The 15,710-nt window shown below is 65.8% G+C and overlaps 2 protein-coding genes across 4 annotated transcripts; both read right to left on the bottom strand.

The window, feature by feature from the left end:
• Positions 1–386: 386 nt before the first annotated feature.
• On the bottom strand, positions 387–2,263 carry OCEL1 (occludin/ELL domain containing 1). The gene is made up of 5 exons (XM_057398396.1): positions 1,930–2,263; positions 1,321–1,763; positions 1,066–1,234; positions 755–859; positions 387–624 (listed from the first exon to the last, which is right to left on the bottom strand). The coding sequence occupies exons 1-5, from the start codon at positions 2,074–2,076 to the stop codon at positions 514–516; spliced, it is 975 nt and encodes a 324-aa protein (XP_057254379.1). The 5' UTR covers positions 2,077–2,263; the 3' UTR covers positions 387–513.
• Positions 2,264–3,765: 1,502 nt separating this feature from the next.
• On the bottom strand, positions 3,766–14,333 carry KCNN1 (potassium calcium-activated channel subfamily N member 1). 3 transcript variants are annotated; one of them, XM_057398406.1, is made up of 10 exons: positions 14,072–14,187; positions 9,223–9,338; positions 7,918–8,352; positions 7,748–7,843; positions 7,234–7,652; positions 5,379–5,520; positions 5,184–5,294; positions 4,975–5,102; positions 4,255–4,324; positions 3,766–4,157 (listed from the first exon to the last, which is right to left on the bottom strand). In XM_057398406.1, the coding sequence occupies exons 3-10, from the start codon at positions 8,293–8,295 to the stop codon at positions 3,885–3,887; spliced, it is 1,617 nt and encodes a 538-aa protein (XP_057254389.1). In that variant the 5' UTR covers positions 8,296–8,352; positions 9,223–9,338; positions 14,072–14,187; the 3' UTR covers positions 3,766–3,884. The 3 variants fall into 3 exon arrangements, 2 of the variants coding, with proteins under 2 accessions (XP_057254389.1, XP_057254390.1); XM_057398407.1 differs by lacking the exon at positions 14,072–14,187 and adding an exon at positions 13,232–13,250; XR_008970787.1 differs by having other exon boundaries at positions 4,091–4,157; positions 5,000–5,102; positions 14,072–14,333.
• Positions 14,334–15,710: the final 1,377 nt, after the last annotated feature.

The following is a 15,710-nucleotide window of genomic DNA, read 5'->3' as shown; positions in this document are numbered from 1 at the left end:
CCCCAGCTCCCTGCGCCCGTTCCCAGCGCTGCGGCCCCGCGGGAGGGTGGTTAAAGTGCACGGAGTGAAATAAGGGGGAGCCCGACACGGGGGGTGCCGGGGGTGGCACCCCGGGTTGGGGCCCTCTGGGGGTCTGGGCTCTTCCCCTCTCCGTTGTTTGCTGGGGGACAGAAGGGTCCTATGAGTGCAGGGCTGGGGATGCACCAAGACCCCCCTGAAAACATCACTGTGCTTTATTAAACCCAGGTCTACACACCCCCCCCCCAACCCCCCCAAATCACACAGGGTGCAGCCAGGGCTTGGATCCCACACAGGAACAGGCAGCGCCTACCCGGTTCCTGGGGCTCCCTAAGGGCACAGAGCACCCAAAGGACCCCAAAACGGGGAGCCCTGGGTTCACTCTCAGTGCCCAGGTGGGTGCAATTGCAGCATCATCACCCCGTTCCCCAGCACCCAGCCCCTTCGGTCCCCCCTGGGATCCCGGTGCCAGTACCACGGTGTCAGTGCGGAAGCTCAGAAGGTTCCAGCGCAGTCACGGTCATACTCCTGGATCCGTGCCTTGATGTGCATCAGCTTCTGCTTCAGGTACTCGCAGCGCTGCTGCTTGGCCAGGAAGGCCCAATCCTGATGAATTGTGCTCATGCCCTGGCACCAGGGTCCTGCCATGCCCTGGGGATGCCCCTCAAGCAGTGGGGAATGGGGAGAAACACCATGGGGCTTGCAGGAATAGATCATGAGCCCTTCCCCTGTTTACCTTCTTCCTCATGTACTCATGCAAGACATGGGCCATCCTGCTCCCATCCTGCGGGGCAAAGACACATCCGGAAGCCCTGCGGGCTTGGCCTGATGGAGCAGGGCCCTAATGGGGTACGAGAGCTGAGGAGTGAGAACCTCACCCCAGGCATAGCCAGAATTGCTCCGGCTCCTTCATTTCCCAGCAGTTCATTTCCCTTGGAGCACTGCTGGTGCAGGATCGTGTATGTCTACAAGTCACCTCCAACCCCCCAACCCACTGCACCCCCCAAGATCATCCCCACCCTGCAGAGATGTCCCAACTCAACACACCCAATGGGCCCCCTGTGCTGCTGGTGCCTTGCCAGTGCTGCTGGCTTCCAGCTCCCTGGGGAGCGTGCTGCGGATCTCCCAGAGCAGATCTATGTATTCCCACAGCTGATCCTGGAAGACGCCCTTGTAGCCTTCCCGCTGCTGGGAGCTTCGGATCGCCGGATACCTTCTGCATGGCCACAAGGACATGAGGCTCAGGGTGTTGCAGCTCCCCAGGGTCCTGTGGCCATTCCCATCCCTACAGGAGTCACTTACACCACGTAGTCTGGGAGAGCGTGTGGCCGAGGTGCCCGTCCGGGTGGGACAGAGCTGGGCCCTGGCTTCTCCCGGCCCTTGGCAGAGGAGATGCTCTCTGTGGGTCTCTCTGATGCCACCACCTCATCCTCGAAGGTGACGCGCCGGGGGTGGGTTGCCGGAGGCTTCAGAACATCAGGGAGGGGGGTGAGGCTGCACGGCCGCCGTGGTGGGGGGTGCAGGGGGGGATCACCCGGTGCTGTCCCCACGCCCGGTGGTGGCACGACTCCCAAGGACATCCCGGTGCTTCCCCATCTGGAGCGGCACAAGGCTGAGGAGCGGGCAGAGTGGTGCTGGGAGGGTGAGGATGATGAGCGGGGCCTCAGCCAGGCAGGTGATGCTGGTGAGGAGGGGGCCATGGTGCAGGCCCCCGAGGGTGACGGTGCTGGTGTTTGCCACTGCCACTGCCAGGAATGGGAAGCACAGGAGCCTTTTGAGAGCCAGGAGTGCCCCCCAGCCCCAGGAGGATGGTGGGGAGCAGCCAGGTTGCCCCCAGCCTCCACGAACCCCCAGATGGGACTTGATGGAGATGAAGCCAAATGCCTCTAGCCCAGTGTCAGGGCTCCATACCCGGTTCCTTGGCCATTGGCTCCCAGGGGATTTGGGGCGCTGGGGGTCCCCTGTATGCATCCGGTGGCTGCTTCGCTTCCCTGTATCCGGGCTGAGCCCCGCTGGAGGAGAAGCCCTGAGATGAGCAGGGATGGGACCAAACCCCATGGCAAGACCACACAGATCGTGGTGTTACCAACTCTTTTTGCGTGCCTCAGTTTCCCCTGTGGGGCCATTTGCCCAGCCCCTGCTGCCCTTTCCCCATTGCTCACCAGGGACTTAAAAGTGGCCACTGAAGGGGGATGTCACCTCCCCTGCTGTGAGCTTCAGCCTGGAAACCCAGGGTGAGCAGGAGCAGGGATGTGCTTGAGCCCTTCTAGGTGGGGAATGGTCCCTCACCACCACCACCACCACCGAAGGACGCTGTGGATGCTTGCCGGGCCCGTTTCAGGCAGACCCCGCTGTCACTCCCAGGCTCCGTGTCCCCATGTCACCTCCCGCAGGACCTCATGGAGCCCCCAAGCCCCCGCTGTTACCTGCCCGTTCCATGGTGGGATCCGGCCCCGGGGGTCACCGCGACGTCCCGCGGCCGCCGCGGCCCGGCACCGGCGTTAAACATTAACAGCAATGGGCCACCCCCGGCGCACCGCGGGGCTGGAACCGCCCCGGCTCCGGTACAGCCCCACCGGGGGCCACTTCCTGTACCCACCTCTGCAGGACCCCCGCACCAGGTTCGGCTTTGCAAAGGGGGAGCCCCGGGACCTCAACACGGCCCCATCACCACTCCCCCACCCGCTGCTCTGAGCTCCCCACAACCTGCCCCAGTGCAAGCTGGGGGTGCAAGCTCCCCCAGTGCACCCCCGGGGAGGTTTGGAGCCCCCCCGTGTCAGCCCTATCTCACCCTCCAAGGCTCCCAGCACGGGAACCCCTTTGCAGAGGGGGGGGGGGGCTGCAAAGACCCACCCCAGAGCATGCCCCCCACCCTGGTCCCCCCCTACTGTGAGCAGAGAGTGACGCATCCAGTTCAGCCTCCTTTAATGTGCACCTCGCCCCCCCCCCTCCCTGGGCCTCACAAAACTGAGGGTGCCAGCTGGGTAGTGTGGGGGGGGTGGGGGTGGATTTAGAGCCATGGGGGGTCTTGGCCCACCCCAGTGCAAGGGGCTGGGCTCAATATTGCATCCAGGAAGCTCCCAGCACCGTACAACGGTAGCTCCCATTGTGACCCCCCCTCCCTTCCACCCCCTACTTTACAGATGGGGGAAACTGAGGCACAGAGAGGTGATGTGACTTTGCCAAAGTCACTTTGTGGCAGAGCCAGGAACAGAGAGTCTCCCTCCCCCGGAACCTTCACCCCCAAAGCTCAGCCCTGCCCTCACCATGGGCTCAGCCTCCCCCTCCACACAAGACCCCCGGTGTCCCCCACTCTGTCCCCAGCATCCAGCCCCCCAGACCGGGAGGAGAAGCCCCCAGAACCCCCCGAACGCTCAGGGCTCCTGTTTTCACAACCCCCCCTTCTCTTACCCTCCCCCAGCCAGCTCCTGCCCCCCCCCCCGGGCTGTTCTATCCCTCCCCCGGCCTGCTTCTGCCCCATCAGGGCTGCTCCTGTCCCCCCAGAGATGCTCCATTCCCCCAATGCCTGCTTCATCACCTCCCAGGGCTGCTCCCGACCCCCCCCCCGAGCAGCTCCATCACCCCCTCCCCCCCGGGATGCTCATCACCCCTGGCACAGCAACTCCTGTATCCTTGCCCGCCCTCCCCCAGTACGAGCCCTCCTGGAGGTCAGGGCTCACTTCCCATCCGGCTGGGGCTGGCCATGGGGTGGTCCGGGGGGGGGGGGTTTCCAGCCTCACGCCAGCACAGTGAACGCAGGAAATTTATACAGAGCTTTACAGAACAAAGCTACTGAAATCAGCCACACGATGGCCAAGACATAAAGAGGGGCCCCGCTTGTGTGTGTGTGTGTGTCCTGCACCCCATCATCCGCTGTCCGAGGAGGTGGGGGGGGCGGTAGAGGGGGCGCGGGGGGCCCGCGTTGGGGTGCAGGGGGCAGTGGCGGGGCAGAGCCGGGGGGTCCAGCTCCCCAGGAGCTCGCGCTGCTGCTGCCCCAGCGCCTGGCTCACCAGCGCCGGCAGCGCTCGCAGGCTCAGCCCCAGCGCCTCCAGTTTGCTCTCCAGGGCACCCAAGCGCTTCTCCAGGTCCTCGTGGCGCTCCTGCAGCTCCGAGACCATGTCGTACATGATGTTCTGGGTCTAACAGGGGAATAGATGGGGGTCGCAGGGTAAGCACTGGGAGGCCCCTCCCCAGCAGTGGGTTCCCTGCAGATGCCACCCCATCATAATCACTCACCTTCGCCAGGTCCACCAACGTGTTGGCCTGGTCGTTGAGCTTCCGCTGCTCCATCTTCACGCTCCTCAACCTGCAGAGACACAGGGGAGCGGGGTTAAGGGCAGCGACACCCCCATAGAGCCCACATCCCCTGCAGCACCCCAACATGCAGCCCGCACCCTGCCACAAGCACAGCCTCCATCGTCACCCCACACAAGCTGTGCTGCTGTATACCCCCCCCCCCCCCCCAGTTATTTTGCAGCAAGGAGCCCATGCAGAGGGAGAGCAGCCAGAGGAGAGGAGCAGCCCCGCGGGGTGAACTTACTTCTGAGCTCTGCAGGGACAGGGCAGAACAGAGACAAAACACAACGGCAGGTTTAATACCACCACGAAGAGCACAGGGAGACGACAGCAGACGCAGCGCGGGCCTCCCCGCAGTGTCCCCCCCCAAGCTGAGCACCCCTCAATCCCCCTCCCCCCCAAAGCAGGAGGCACCCAGAGGCTCACAGCCCCCAGCTCTGCTCCCTGGTGAACACAGACACATCAATCCCCAACCACCGGGCACCTCAGGGGTCACCCCAGCATCACCATCCACATCCCAAACCCCTTGGGAAAGCATCCCACAGCTGGGATCGGGACAAGGGACAACCTGGCTCCCAACCCCAGGATCCAGGGAAGGAAGTGCCTGGATCCACTGGGAAAAATCTCCTGGTAGGAAGCAGGTAAAGGTTTGGCACTTACTGATGGATGGCTTGGAGGAACTTACGCTGGTGTTTCCGAACTTTGGCATGGTCGATCTTCTTCACCAGCTTGGTGTGTTTGTAGATGAGCCACGTTTCCCTGAGTACGTTGGCAGCAGCATTTTTCACCTAGAAGCAGCGGAGCACCAGGATCAGGGATGGAAGAAGGGGCTGGTCCCACGGTTGATGAGGATGAGGAGTGGGTCTTACCCGCTTTGTCAGCTGTGTATCCATCATGAAGTTGTGCACGTGTTTCTCTGCTTTGGTGAGCTCCAGCTTCCTGGCAACCACAGCGACCACCAGTGCAGTGCAGCCAGCACCCTGCAGGCACAGAGCCCCATGGTGAGGGCAGAAGCAGGGGACTCAGCGCTGTGCCCCCCCCCCCGCCCCATTGCTGGTGCTCACCATGATGCCGGTGAGCAGACACACACCCTTCCCGCAGTAGGTGTGTGGCACCATGTCCCCGTAGCCGATGGAGAGGAAGGTGATGGAGATCAACCACATGGCCCCCAAGAAGTTGCTGGTCACCTCCTGCTTGTCGTGGTACCTGCCCAGGGCCGAACGCAGCCGCTGTCACTGCCAGGGGCCAGCAACACCACATGTCCCTCACTTTGCCCATCAGTGGCTGCAGCCAGGAGGGTCCCCAAACTCCCAGCCATGCTCCTGGCACGTGGGGACACTGGGTATGGCCACCCAGGGTGAGGACAGCCCCCAGAATGAGGATAACAGGGTGATAGGTGCGGAGCAGCAGCCTCCAGACCTGGAAGGCAGCAACCTCCATCCTCCTAAAGCTCCCCCTGAGATCTCAAAGCACAGGACACGAATGCGACTGCCGGATCCCCAAAGGAAGGGACATCCTGTCCCTGTGGAGCAGGTTAGGGATGGCTGCACAGACCCAGAGCCGAGCACTCATCACCCCCCACCCCCCCAAGCAAGCCCAGTGGCCCTGAGGCCACTGTGGGTGTCACTGGTGGGGGGAACGCTGTGCTTTAGGATATCAACCATGGATGTGGATGGTTGTGCCCCCCACCCTCCCTGAGAGACTCCCAGCCACAGGACAGGGACATGCGGGGAGCAGTGGGGAGCCAGGGGGGAGAACAGGGGATGGAGCAAATGGGAACAAGCTGGACGGGGGGGTGGTGGGTGGGTGGGCTGAAGCGAGCAGCGAGGCATTTAGGATTGCTGCACCCCTCCTTTGGGCTTGGAACCTCAGCCAGCCCCACAGGGCCACCAGCCCAAGGATGGCACCACATGGTGTACCCCAGCCTGGGGCAGGGGGGCTGCGGTGCCCCCCACTCCTCTCCATCCTCTCCAGGAACACCCGAGACTCCTCTGTGCTTGTTAAGAAGGGGAAACACGGAGCAACAGCCAGAGCCACAGAAAAGCCCTTTGGAGACTCTGCTCAGAAACATGAAGGATGCAGAGGATCCTCTGGCTCAGCTGTGCTCCTTGCTGGGGGTTCCCCCCTTCTGAGGTCACCCCAGGACCTGCAGCGACTTCTGCAGCAAACCCATCGCTCCGAGAGCACCCTGAGAGCTGGGGCAGCAGCACCTGCACTCCAGGTCCCCCATACACTGCAGTAGGACCCCTGGCTCATGCCCCCAGCACAGGGGGTACAGAAAGCAGCTGCTGAGGTTCCAAGCAGAAAAGGGCTCTGGCCCCTTTCTGTGCCCACGGCCTCTTTGCTCCCACCCAGGTCCATGACACCCAACCACCCACCCCACCCCCCCCTCCCCGCTGGCTGCAGCTAATCCTAAACCCTGGGTAGCAGAAGCTGGGGGGGACGTCCCGTGCAGGACGCGCTCTCGGTCCCTGGGGTGACTCACAGTTTGTCCCTGCAAGCAGCAGAGTATCAGGGAGGGAAAACAAGAGCAGTTAATGCACGTCCTGGGGGTGGAGCGGCCGAGAAGGGACGAGCACGGGCTGGGCACCGGCACGAGCATCCCGGCATCCTGGCAGGCACAGCTGAGGAGCACGGGCCACGTCCCATGTGAGACCCCCAACTCCTCCTGATGCACCCCAGGGAGGTATGGGGGGGGGCTTATGAGAGGGCTAGGGCTCCAGCCACCCTCTCCTTGCCTTGGTTTTGGCTCGGTAAAACCACTGTGGCCACTGCTTGAAACATGAGGGTCCCGCTGGGGAGTTCTGCCCCTCTTCTCCAAGGGGATTCTTCTCTCCCCCCAGCCTAGCCAGGGTCTGTACCGTGTGTCCTCAGCTGCACCCCAGCCCTGTGCCCCCCACCAGAGAGCACGCCCCGCACCTCTCGCACACTCGGACTGTCCAGGCAGCGATGATCCAGGAGGAGATGCTGAAGACGAGGAGGACAGTGCCGGGGCAGATGGTCATGAGGGTCTTCATGACGAAGCGGGTGTTGAAGTTGATCTTGTTGAGGGCACCGATGCTGCGGGAGGAGGCGTCGGTGAAGAGCTTGCTGTGCAGCAGCATGACGCGCCCGATCAGGTACAGCCGCAGGAACATGGGGATGGAGAGGATGATGTCCACGTCGGCGTCAGCCACTGAGGCAGCATAGGTGAAGGCCAACCGTGCCGTCCAGGTGAAGAGGTACTGCCCGGGTATGGGGTGGATGGCGCAGACGATCAGCTCCAGCGCAATGAAGAAGATGCGCTCGTAGGTCATGGCGATGCGCCAGTCATCGGCACCGTTATCCACCATGAAGAGCTGCAGGGAGGAATGAAAGGATGAGGGCGGGGTGGGTGCTAGGACCCTGGGGGTGGTGCAGCCCCAGTGAGCACCTGCTGAGAGGTGCCTCTCACCTGGATTTCTCTGGCATGGTACATGACGATGAGCCCCAGGAGTATGATGGTTGAGAGGCTGATAAGGCATTTCAGTGCAAAAGAGTACGAGGACTCCTAAGAGGAAGCAGGCACCATGAGCCTCGATGGACCTACGCGGGCTCCTACCATCCCCTCAGCACTCCTCCTACCTTGGTGTAGATGCCCCAGGACAGTTCCGTCTCCGTGACCATGACCACGATGCCAAACATCCCAAAGATGAGGGCGTAATCGCTGAGGCGCTTCCTCTTCTCAAAGAGGGCTCGCCGGTGCCCCAGCTTGTACCCGATATTCTGGTTCCTCCGGGGTCCCCGGCCCCGGTCCTCAGCTGCATCCTGCCCTGGGGCTGCTGCCAGTTCGGGATCCAGACCCCCGGGCTGCTCCGGCCTGGACACCACCACCTCGAGGCCAGGGGAACGGCGCGGTCGCAGCGGTTGGGTCTCGGTCTCCAGTGGGTGCAGGGTGCGTGTGGATGTGCTCAGGGGGCCCCGGGGCCGTGCCAGCCCCCCATTGTACCGGCAGCTGCTCATGGCTCTGGCAGGGGGGGCACCGAGCGATCCCGCATGGCTCAGCGGCGCCGGGGCGACCTGCGGGACACGGCAACGCTGTCGGGTCCCCGGCACCCTCACCCCGGGCCACGTGCTGCCCATGTGCCGGCCTCGACGGACGTGCCCTGCCCGTGGGGTCGTGCCCCACACCCGGGGGTCGCAGCCGCCTCCCTCCGCCCCCCCCCCTCCCCGGAGCGGGCAGTGAGCGCAGGACGGGTCCTGACGCGGGCTGGCCCCGGTGCTGGCCCCTGCCCGCGGCCCCGCCGGGACCGAGCCGCGCTCTCCCGCCGCGCCCCCGCTGCCGGGGCTCGGCCCCCGGCCCCCGCTCGGTACCTGCCGCCGGGCCGGGCCCCGCCGCTGCCGCCGCCGCCGCAGCCCGGCTCGGTCCCGGGGGCGCGCGGCGGCGGGACCAGAGCGCTCGAGAGGGCGGGGCGGAGGCGGCGCGGGGGCAGCTCATTGGCGGAGACCATCCACGCCTCCCCGTGACGTAAGACACGCCCCGCCCCCCATCCCGCCCCCCGACCTCCCCGCCCCCCTCCATGCGCTCCCCGCGCCCCCAGACCCCGCACAGATCCGCACCCCCTCCAGCGCCCCGTGACAACCCGTAGCACCCCCCACCCCCCCCCCCCCCCCCCCCAGCTCCATTGCGCTGGTCCCCTGCATCCCCTTATCCTCCCCCCGTGCCCCCCCCCCCCCCCCCCCCCCCCCCCCCCCCCCCCCCCCCCCCCCCCCCCCCCCCCCCCCCCCCCCCCCCCCCCCCCCCCCCCCCCCCCCCCCCCCGTGCACCCCCCTCCATCCTCCCCATGCCACCCCCAGCATCCCCACTACATCCCCTCATTCCCCCTCCATGCACCCCCTCCTCTTCCACCACCCTCAGCTCCGCAGCAGCTCCCTGCACCCACCCCGTACCTGCTCGGGCTCCCCGGGTCCAGCCGGGTGGGGCCTTGAGGCATCAGGGGGTGCAGGGTCGGGGCCTGGCGCGGGGGGGGTCCGGGGGTTCTGGTGCCATGGACTGCCCTCCACACCTGGCCACAGAGAAGATGTGGAGTTAGGGGGTCCCCAAACACCCCCCCGGGGGTCACTGTGTCTCATGTCCCCGCTGTGCACCCCAAGGCCCCACAGAGCCAGCGCAGCCCCACCAGCACTGGGGGGTCCCTCAGCAGCGAGCACAGACCCTGCAGCAGAAACTGCACCATTGTAGCCAGCACCGAGCCCAGCACCGCCAGCCCTAGTGCACGAGTGGTGGCTGTGCTGCACAAGCAGCCCCGCTGCACAACAGGCTGCACTGCACAAAAGGCCCCATTGCACTACGGGCTGTGTTGCACGAACAGCCCATTGCACAATGGGCTGCAGTGCATGAAAGGCCCCATCACATCAACAGCCCCACTGCACACCGGGCTGCGTTGCACAAACACCCCATTGCACACCAGGCTGCATCGCACCAACAGAACCATCGCACAACGGGCCTCAACGCCCCGGTGCAGGGCCCACGGTGGCACTGACAGCACCAGCAGCACCGGCAGGGGCTGGTCCCTGCATGGGGAGCCAGGGGGCTTCTGGCCTCTCCCCTCGTGGGGCTGCAGCTCCTGGATCTCTGGTCTCCTGCTGCAGCCCATCCTGGTAACATCCCTAACCTGGCATCGCTGCATCCCCCCACCTTGTCCTCATCCCTCCTGGTACAGGGACACTGGGAAGGTGGTGCTGCCCCGCCAGCATCCCCCATCCATAGGGACCCCTTCCCTATTCCCAACGGACACACTGCAGACAGGGAAGGTGTTTTCCTGCCCCTTGGGAGCAGCGGCTGGGCTCCGGTACCCGGCTGCTCCCAGTGCGCATCCGGCGTTGCTGGCTCCCCTCCAGAGCCAGATCATTTTCTCTCCATTCTGCCAAATTTATCGCAGGAAAATGGGCTCCGATTTCCTTTAACTGTTCAGGTGGGGAATAAAACCCTATCGGGGGGGGTGGGGGTGGGGTGTGATGCGGTGTTCCAGGGCTCTGGCCCCAGGCCCCTTCAAAACAGTGGTGCTGGAGCCGTGCCAGGGCCCAGCACTCACCCCATGGCCTGTAAAACTTCTTGGCACCAGGAATGGGGCAGGTGAAGCCATTCCCGATGGGTGACAGTAAATATCTCCTTAACCATCACTCTGTGGTCATGTCACTAATAGCTCCTACTAATGGCAATCCAAATGTGCCCTAATAAATCCTCCCCCTGTCAGGACATCCATAGGGATGTTTCCAGCAGGATTCAGCACCCCGAGGGTCCATTCAAACTGTGAAGGCCAGAGGGGTCCCTGCCCCTTGTCCCTTGTCTGTGGCTGGTGGCTGCATCCCTAGGGATGCTTGGGCAGGATGCGCAGCACAGGAGCACTCAATGTCACCCCCCCTATCGCAGGGACGGGACCACGGTGGGTACCCCTGGCCTCAGCCATTGAATGTCCTTGAGCCACAGCCCTGAGTGTGGCTGCACTCAGCAGCTCCCAGTGATGCGGCAGCCCCAGTGTCGCAGGGGGGCTCCCGTCACCCCACAGCAGCACTGGGACATGGTCTCACCTTCCCAGTGGGATGTGGGGGCGGAGGTCCTTGGGGACATGGGGGGGATCCTGGCCTCAGATATCACCAGCTTTAGAGAAGAGCTGGCTCTGGGAGGGATGGCAACGGCGAGAAAAGGGATCCTAAGGGGGACCCTGTCTGGGGCAGCAGCACCTCACCCAGCACTGAGCAGTGACACGGATGGGGGGGACATGGTTTAAACCCATTACAACTGGGCTGCAGCAGCCCCCACAGCCCTGGGGGTGGCTGTGCGGTGTCAGGGGGACACCCCCCCGTGCCCCGCAGCACAGTGACAGTGCCTAGGAGCAACTGCAGAGGAGGAGGGTGCAGCTAAAAATAGAGGTGGGCAGCGAAAGGCTCCCGCTGGGGATTTATTTATCACCCGCTTGCTAATTCCTGCTTGGGAATTGCAGGCCCGGGCAGGGAGGGGCAGGAATCTGGGGGAGCAGTGGGTGCCATGGCCATGGAACGGCTGCCATGCTGGGGGGAGCCAGGGCCCCCCCCACACTATGGCACAGGGGCTCATGGCACAGCCCCAGGGCTCCCCGCTGCCAGCATGGGCTTTGTGGGTGCACAAAGTACATCAGACCCCTTGCAGCCCTCCCCTTGTCCTCCCAAACCTCCCGCAGTGGCCCCAGCTCCCGCTGCCATCAAGCCCTCGCCATATGTCCCAGGCTGCAGAGCATCTGCCAGTGCCAGCAGGAGCCCCCGGCCCCCGCACACCCACTGCCATGGGGCTGGATGAGGGGTGAGCACCACTGCTGCCTTTTGAGGGTAGGGCAATGAGGCTGACCATGGTTTTGGGACCATCTGAGCCCCTTTGGGCTGGCAGAGGCACCAGCATAAGGCCACTAAGCTCCCAAAGAGACCAGGATAGCACAGCCAAGCCCTTGGCACTGTGGGACCCCAGGTCCACCAGCAGCCAGGGCCCCCCCATCCCTCCATGTCCACCCTGCTGCACCAGGGTGGGTGCAAAGGGGCAGAGCCCTGTACCGGGGGTGCCCAACACATGATCTGTCCCATTCCCACCCATGGGGTTGTGGGCGGCATCGGTCTGTGGGTCCCACGGCACAAGGGGAGCTGCACAGGATGACACACAGGGACACGTGGGGACACCCGAAGCTCCCATCTCCACGCAGGGGAATCCCCGGCTTTTCCCGCGGTCTCCCTGCTATAAACCCTCCCCAGAGCCCCACCGGGATGCCGTGGGGCTGGATCGGGCCACAGAGGGACGGCAGCAGTAGCACCTGTGTCCCCAGGGCCTCCCCAGTCCCCTCTTAGCACAAGGGGAACCCCGTCCCCAGCCCTCCCACCTCAGGAGGGGGAAGCGCCATGGGGACACCCTACCTGTGCGGGTGCCTGCGGGGTGCTGTGCGGTGCGGAGAGGGGGCAGTCCGCGTTCCCCACTTCCTCCTTTTGGCTGCCACCGCGCCGGCGGCCCCAGACAAAGCCGCCGCTCCTGGTTCTCCTGCCGCCGCCCCCCACCGCCGCTCGGCTCCAGCGAAGGACAAAGCCGCCTCGCCTGGCTGCCCCCGCCGGGTCACCGTGGGCCCCCCCCGCGGGCCGCCAACTCGGGGACACGGGAGTCCCCGCAGCCCCCGCACCGCTATGGGTAGGGAGGGCTCCCCTAAACCTCGCAGAGCCCTGTGGAGAGCCCCATGACCGCGCTGGGGGGCTGGGGGTCCCCCACACTCAGGTGGGGTCCCTGCAGCCACCAACCCTGCGCAGGGACCCCAAGGTCACAGGGAAGGGCAGGAGGGCCCCGTGCACCCAACCGCCTCGACGGCTGCACCGCGGCACGTCGAGGCCATGAGGGCCCGGTGGTGCCAGACCCTGCCGGGAGCCCCCAGCACCAACCCCGGGCTCGGCCCCGCCATGGCCTCAGGTCCCGCCAGCACCGGTGCCACACTGCGTGCCGGTGTCACGCCAGAGAGAGTGAGGAACTGGGGGCTCTATGGTTGCGGTGGGTGCTGAGCTGGGTGCTGGTGCTGGCTCCCCCCGGGCCTGTCCTTGGGGCCATGTCTCACCGGTGCTGTGCCGGCAGCCAAACCCTGTCACCAGCGAGAACCAAGAGCCCCCCGTTCTCCCAACCAGTTCGGCCGTGCTCCCCTTCACAGCCTCATGGCTTCAATCCCTGCGGCCACACTGTCCCCAAGGACAAAGACCCCAAAACCCCTTGACTCCAGCAGCAGGGGATTGCCCAAAGCAAAGGCTGTCCCCGCTTTGGGGACCCACACCCAGAGGAAGCCATCACCGAGGTCCCCACCAGTGCTGCCCACAAGGTTCCCACCGTTGCCATCCCTGGGGTTCCCCGCCGCTGCCCCCACCCGCCGGGGTTCCCCCAGTTATCTCCCCCCTTCCTGCTCACTTGCCGCGGCCCCGTGCTCTGGGGGCGCCGGGATGAGCCGGGGTACCGGGTGCGGGCGGCAGGTACACGGTGGGGCCGCGGCCGCCGGAGCGTGGTGGAGATGGCAGCCGAGCTTCAGCGCGTGTGGAAGGCGCGACGCGGGGGGGGGAGAACCGGGGGTGCTTCCCCGCCCCACAGCCCGCGCCCCCCCGCACAGCGGGCACTGACCTTGAGGCCGCGGCGCCGGCAGAGGATGGGGGGAGGACGGTATTTTTAGCCGGGTACCGTCACTCCCATCGTGTCCCCATTGTGGCCGCCGTGGGCTGCCCCAACCCGCCCCCGCCCCTTCTCCCCCCTCCCGGGCTCCCCCGGCGCAGCTTTGAGGTGCTGAAGAGGTCCTGTCTGGTCCTGCACCCCCAGAGCCTCGAGGTGCCCTAGGGGTCCCTTTCCCAAGGAGTCACAGTGCATCCTCCTCTGCCCCTCTGCATCCCCATTGCGCCGGGGGGAGGGTTCCACGCAAGCTGGGGGGGGGTCCCCATGATCCAGGGAATCCCCAAGAATAAGGGGGATCCCCAGGAGTCAGGCGAATCCCCAGGAGGGAGAGGAGATCCCAGGAATCTGGGGGATCCTCGAGGGGGGGGGGGGGAATTCCCAAGAGTTAGGGGGTTCGCCAGCACCAGCAGGTCTCCAGGAGCTATGGGGGGTGTTCCAGAAGCTGGGAGGATCCCCCGGAGCCCGGGGGGATGCCAGGAATCAGGAGGAACCTCAGGAGCTGGGGGGGGGGGGGAGCCCAGGAGCAATGGGGGGCGGGTTCCCCCAACCCCCCATTAACCCCGGCCCCCCCCATCCCAAAGCACCCACCTGCACACAGACCCCGGCCTCTGCTGCCCCCGGGCGCTGCCGCCGGTGACCATGGCCTGGCGTCGGTGGAGAGCCCGGTGCGCCGGGAGGTTCCGCCGGCGGCGCGGGATGAGCCGGGGGCCGGGGGTGCCTCGGGTCCCGCCTGGCCCCACGCGGCTGCTCCGTGCCTCGGTTTCCCCAGCGCGGGGAGGGGAGGGCCGGGGCGGGTGCGGCGGCGGCGCCGGTGCTGCTGTGGCTCAGGCTCACCCCGCGCAGCCGCGCACGCCGGCAGCCCCGCTATTGTCTGCAGCTAAATATAACCTCAGCGGGCTCCCCCGCTGCCAGCACCACCACCGGCACCATCCACCCGCCGTGCCCCCGAAGCAGCCCGTTGTGAGCAGGACCCAGCGCCCCCATCCCGCGGCACCACGGTGGGGAAATGTGGTTCCCCCCCCTCCCGCCGGGCCCCCGGCTCGATGCGCATCAATCACACGGCGGGTGGGTGGGCAGCGGCGGGGGCACACGCGCGTGCAAGCAGGGGAGCGGGGGGTGAGCGTGCACAGGGAGGGATGGGTTGAGGGTGCTGAGCCGTGCAGTGAACAGAGCCCGGGGGAAGGGGGGGCACAAGGGGGTGTGAACAAAGGGGGTGTGCACAGGGGTGAGCACGCGCGTGTGCGTGCACGCGCAGCTCCGTGTGTGCAGGGCTTGCACGCGCAGCCTCGTGCCGGCTGCTGCAGTGCGCGGGGGGGGACGGGACGTGGTGCAGAGAGCGACTGTGCGCGGGGAGGGGATGCCCGGTGGGGGTGGGGGTGTTCCCTGCACGGCGGTGCGGGGATCCCACTGCCTCGTGACCGCCTCCCCCCCCCCCGGATTCCCCGCCCCCGCAGCGGAGCAGCCCGTTGCCATGGCAGCAGAAGGACGAGGTTGGGGGGGGGGGAAAATCCCCGGAGGGGCGGGGTGGGGAAGCCCCCCCCCCCCCCCCCCGGAAATTCTTTGCTAAGGGGGTGCCCCTGCAGTGGGTGTGTGTGCAGGGGTTCCCTCATTAACCCCTTCCTGCACCGGGGGATCCCCCACCACATTCCCTCTTTACAAGGGGGGGGTGTGTGTGTGTGTCCCGATCTCCCCCATCAAAGGATTCCCCCCATTCATCCCTTCTTTGCAACTAGGAAACCCCCAACCTGCACTGGAGCAGCTCCCCTTCCCTAGCATGGGGGTTCCCTTCCCTGAACTGGGGAGGGGCAGCCCTCCATTAATAGCCCCCACCCAGCAAAGCAGGGGGAGATCACTGCATCATGGGGTGGTGCCCTATATCATGAGGGGGGTCCCCTATGTCACAGAGTGGGGGGGTTCCCTCCCCAGGTGCTGCTATGGGGGCTCAGCCTCCAGTACTTCAAGGCTATGGAGGGGCCCTCTGTGCCGCAGCCCCCCCGGGGTAGCAGCACAGCACTGCCGCAGTGCCAGGGAGGAGGAGGGGAAGGAGGGTGGGCTCTGCTGCACAAAGCGAGAGCTGCGCAGGAGCTGAAGGCCTCTGCACCATGGGGGTAACAGGGGAGGGCAGGGAGGGGGGATCCCCGGAACCCCCCCCGTGAGGGGGAACACTGCAGTCTGGGGGGCAGGCAGGGGTCAGGAGAAACACTCCTGTGTTTCTCCTTGGTTCACC

Source organism: Pezoporus wallicus, unplaced genomic scaffold, assembly GCF_028554395.1.
Source record: "Pezoporus wallicus isolate ANWC-B61680 ecotype Strahan unplaced genomic scaffold, APGP_CSIRO_Pwel_v1 contig_13989, whole genome shotgun sequence".
Classification (NCBI taxonomy): domain Eukaryota; kingdom Metazoa; phylum Chordata; class Aves; order Psittaciformes; family Psittacidae; genus Pezoporus; species Pezoporus wallicus.
This window is presented reverse-complemented; position numbering and strand designations above follow the sequence as displayed.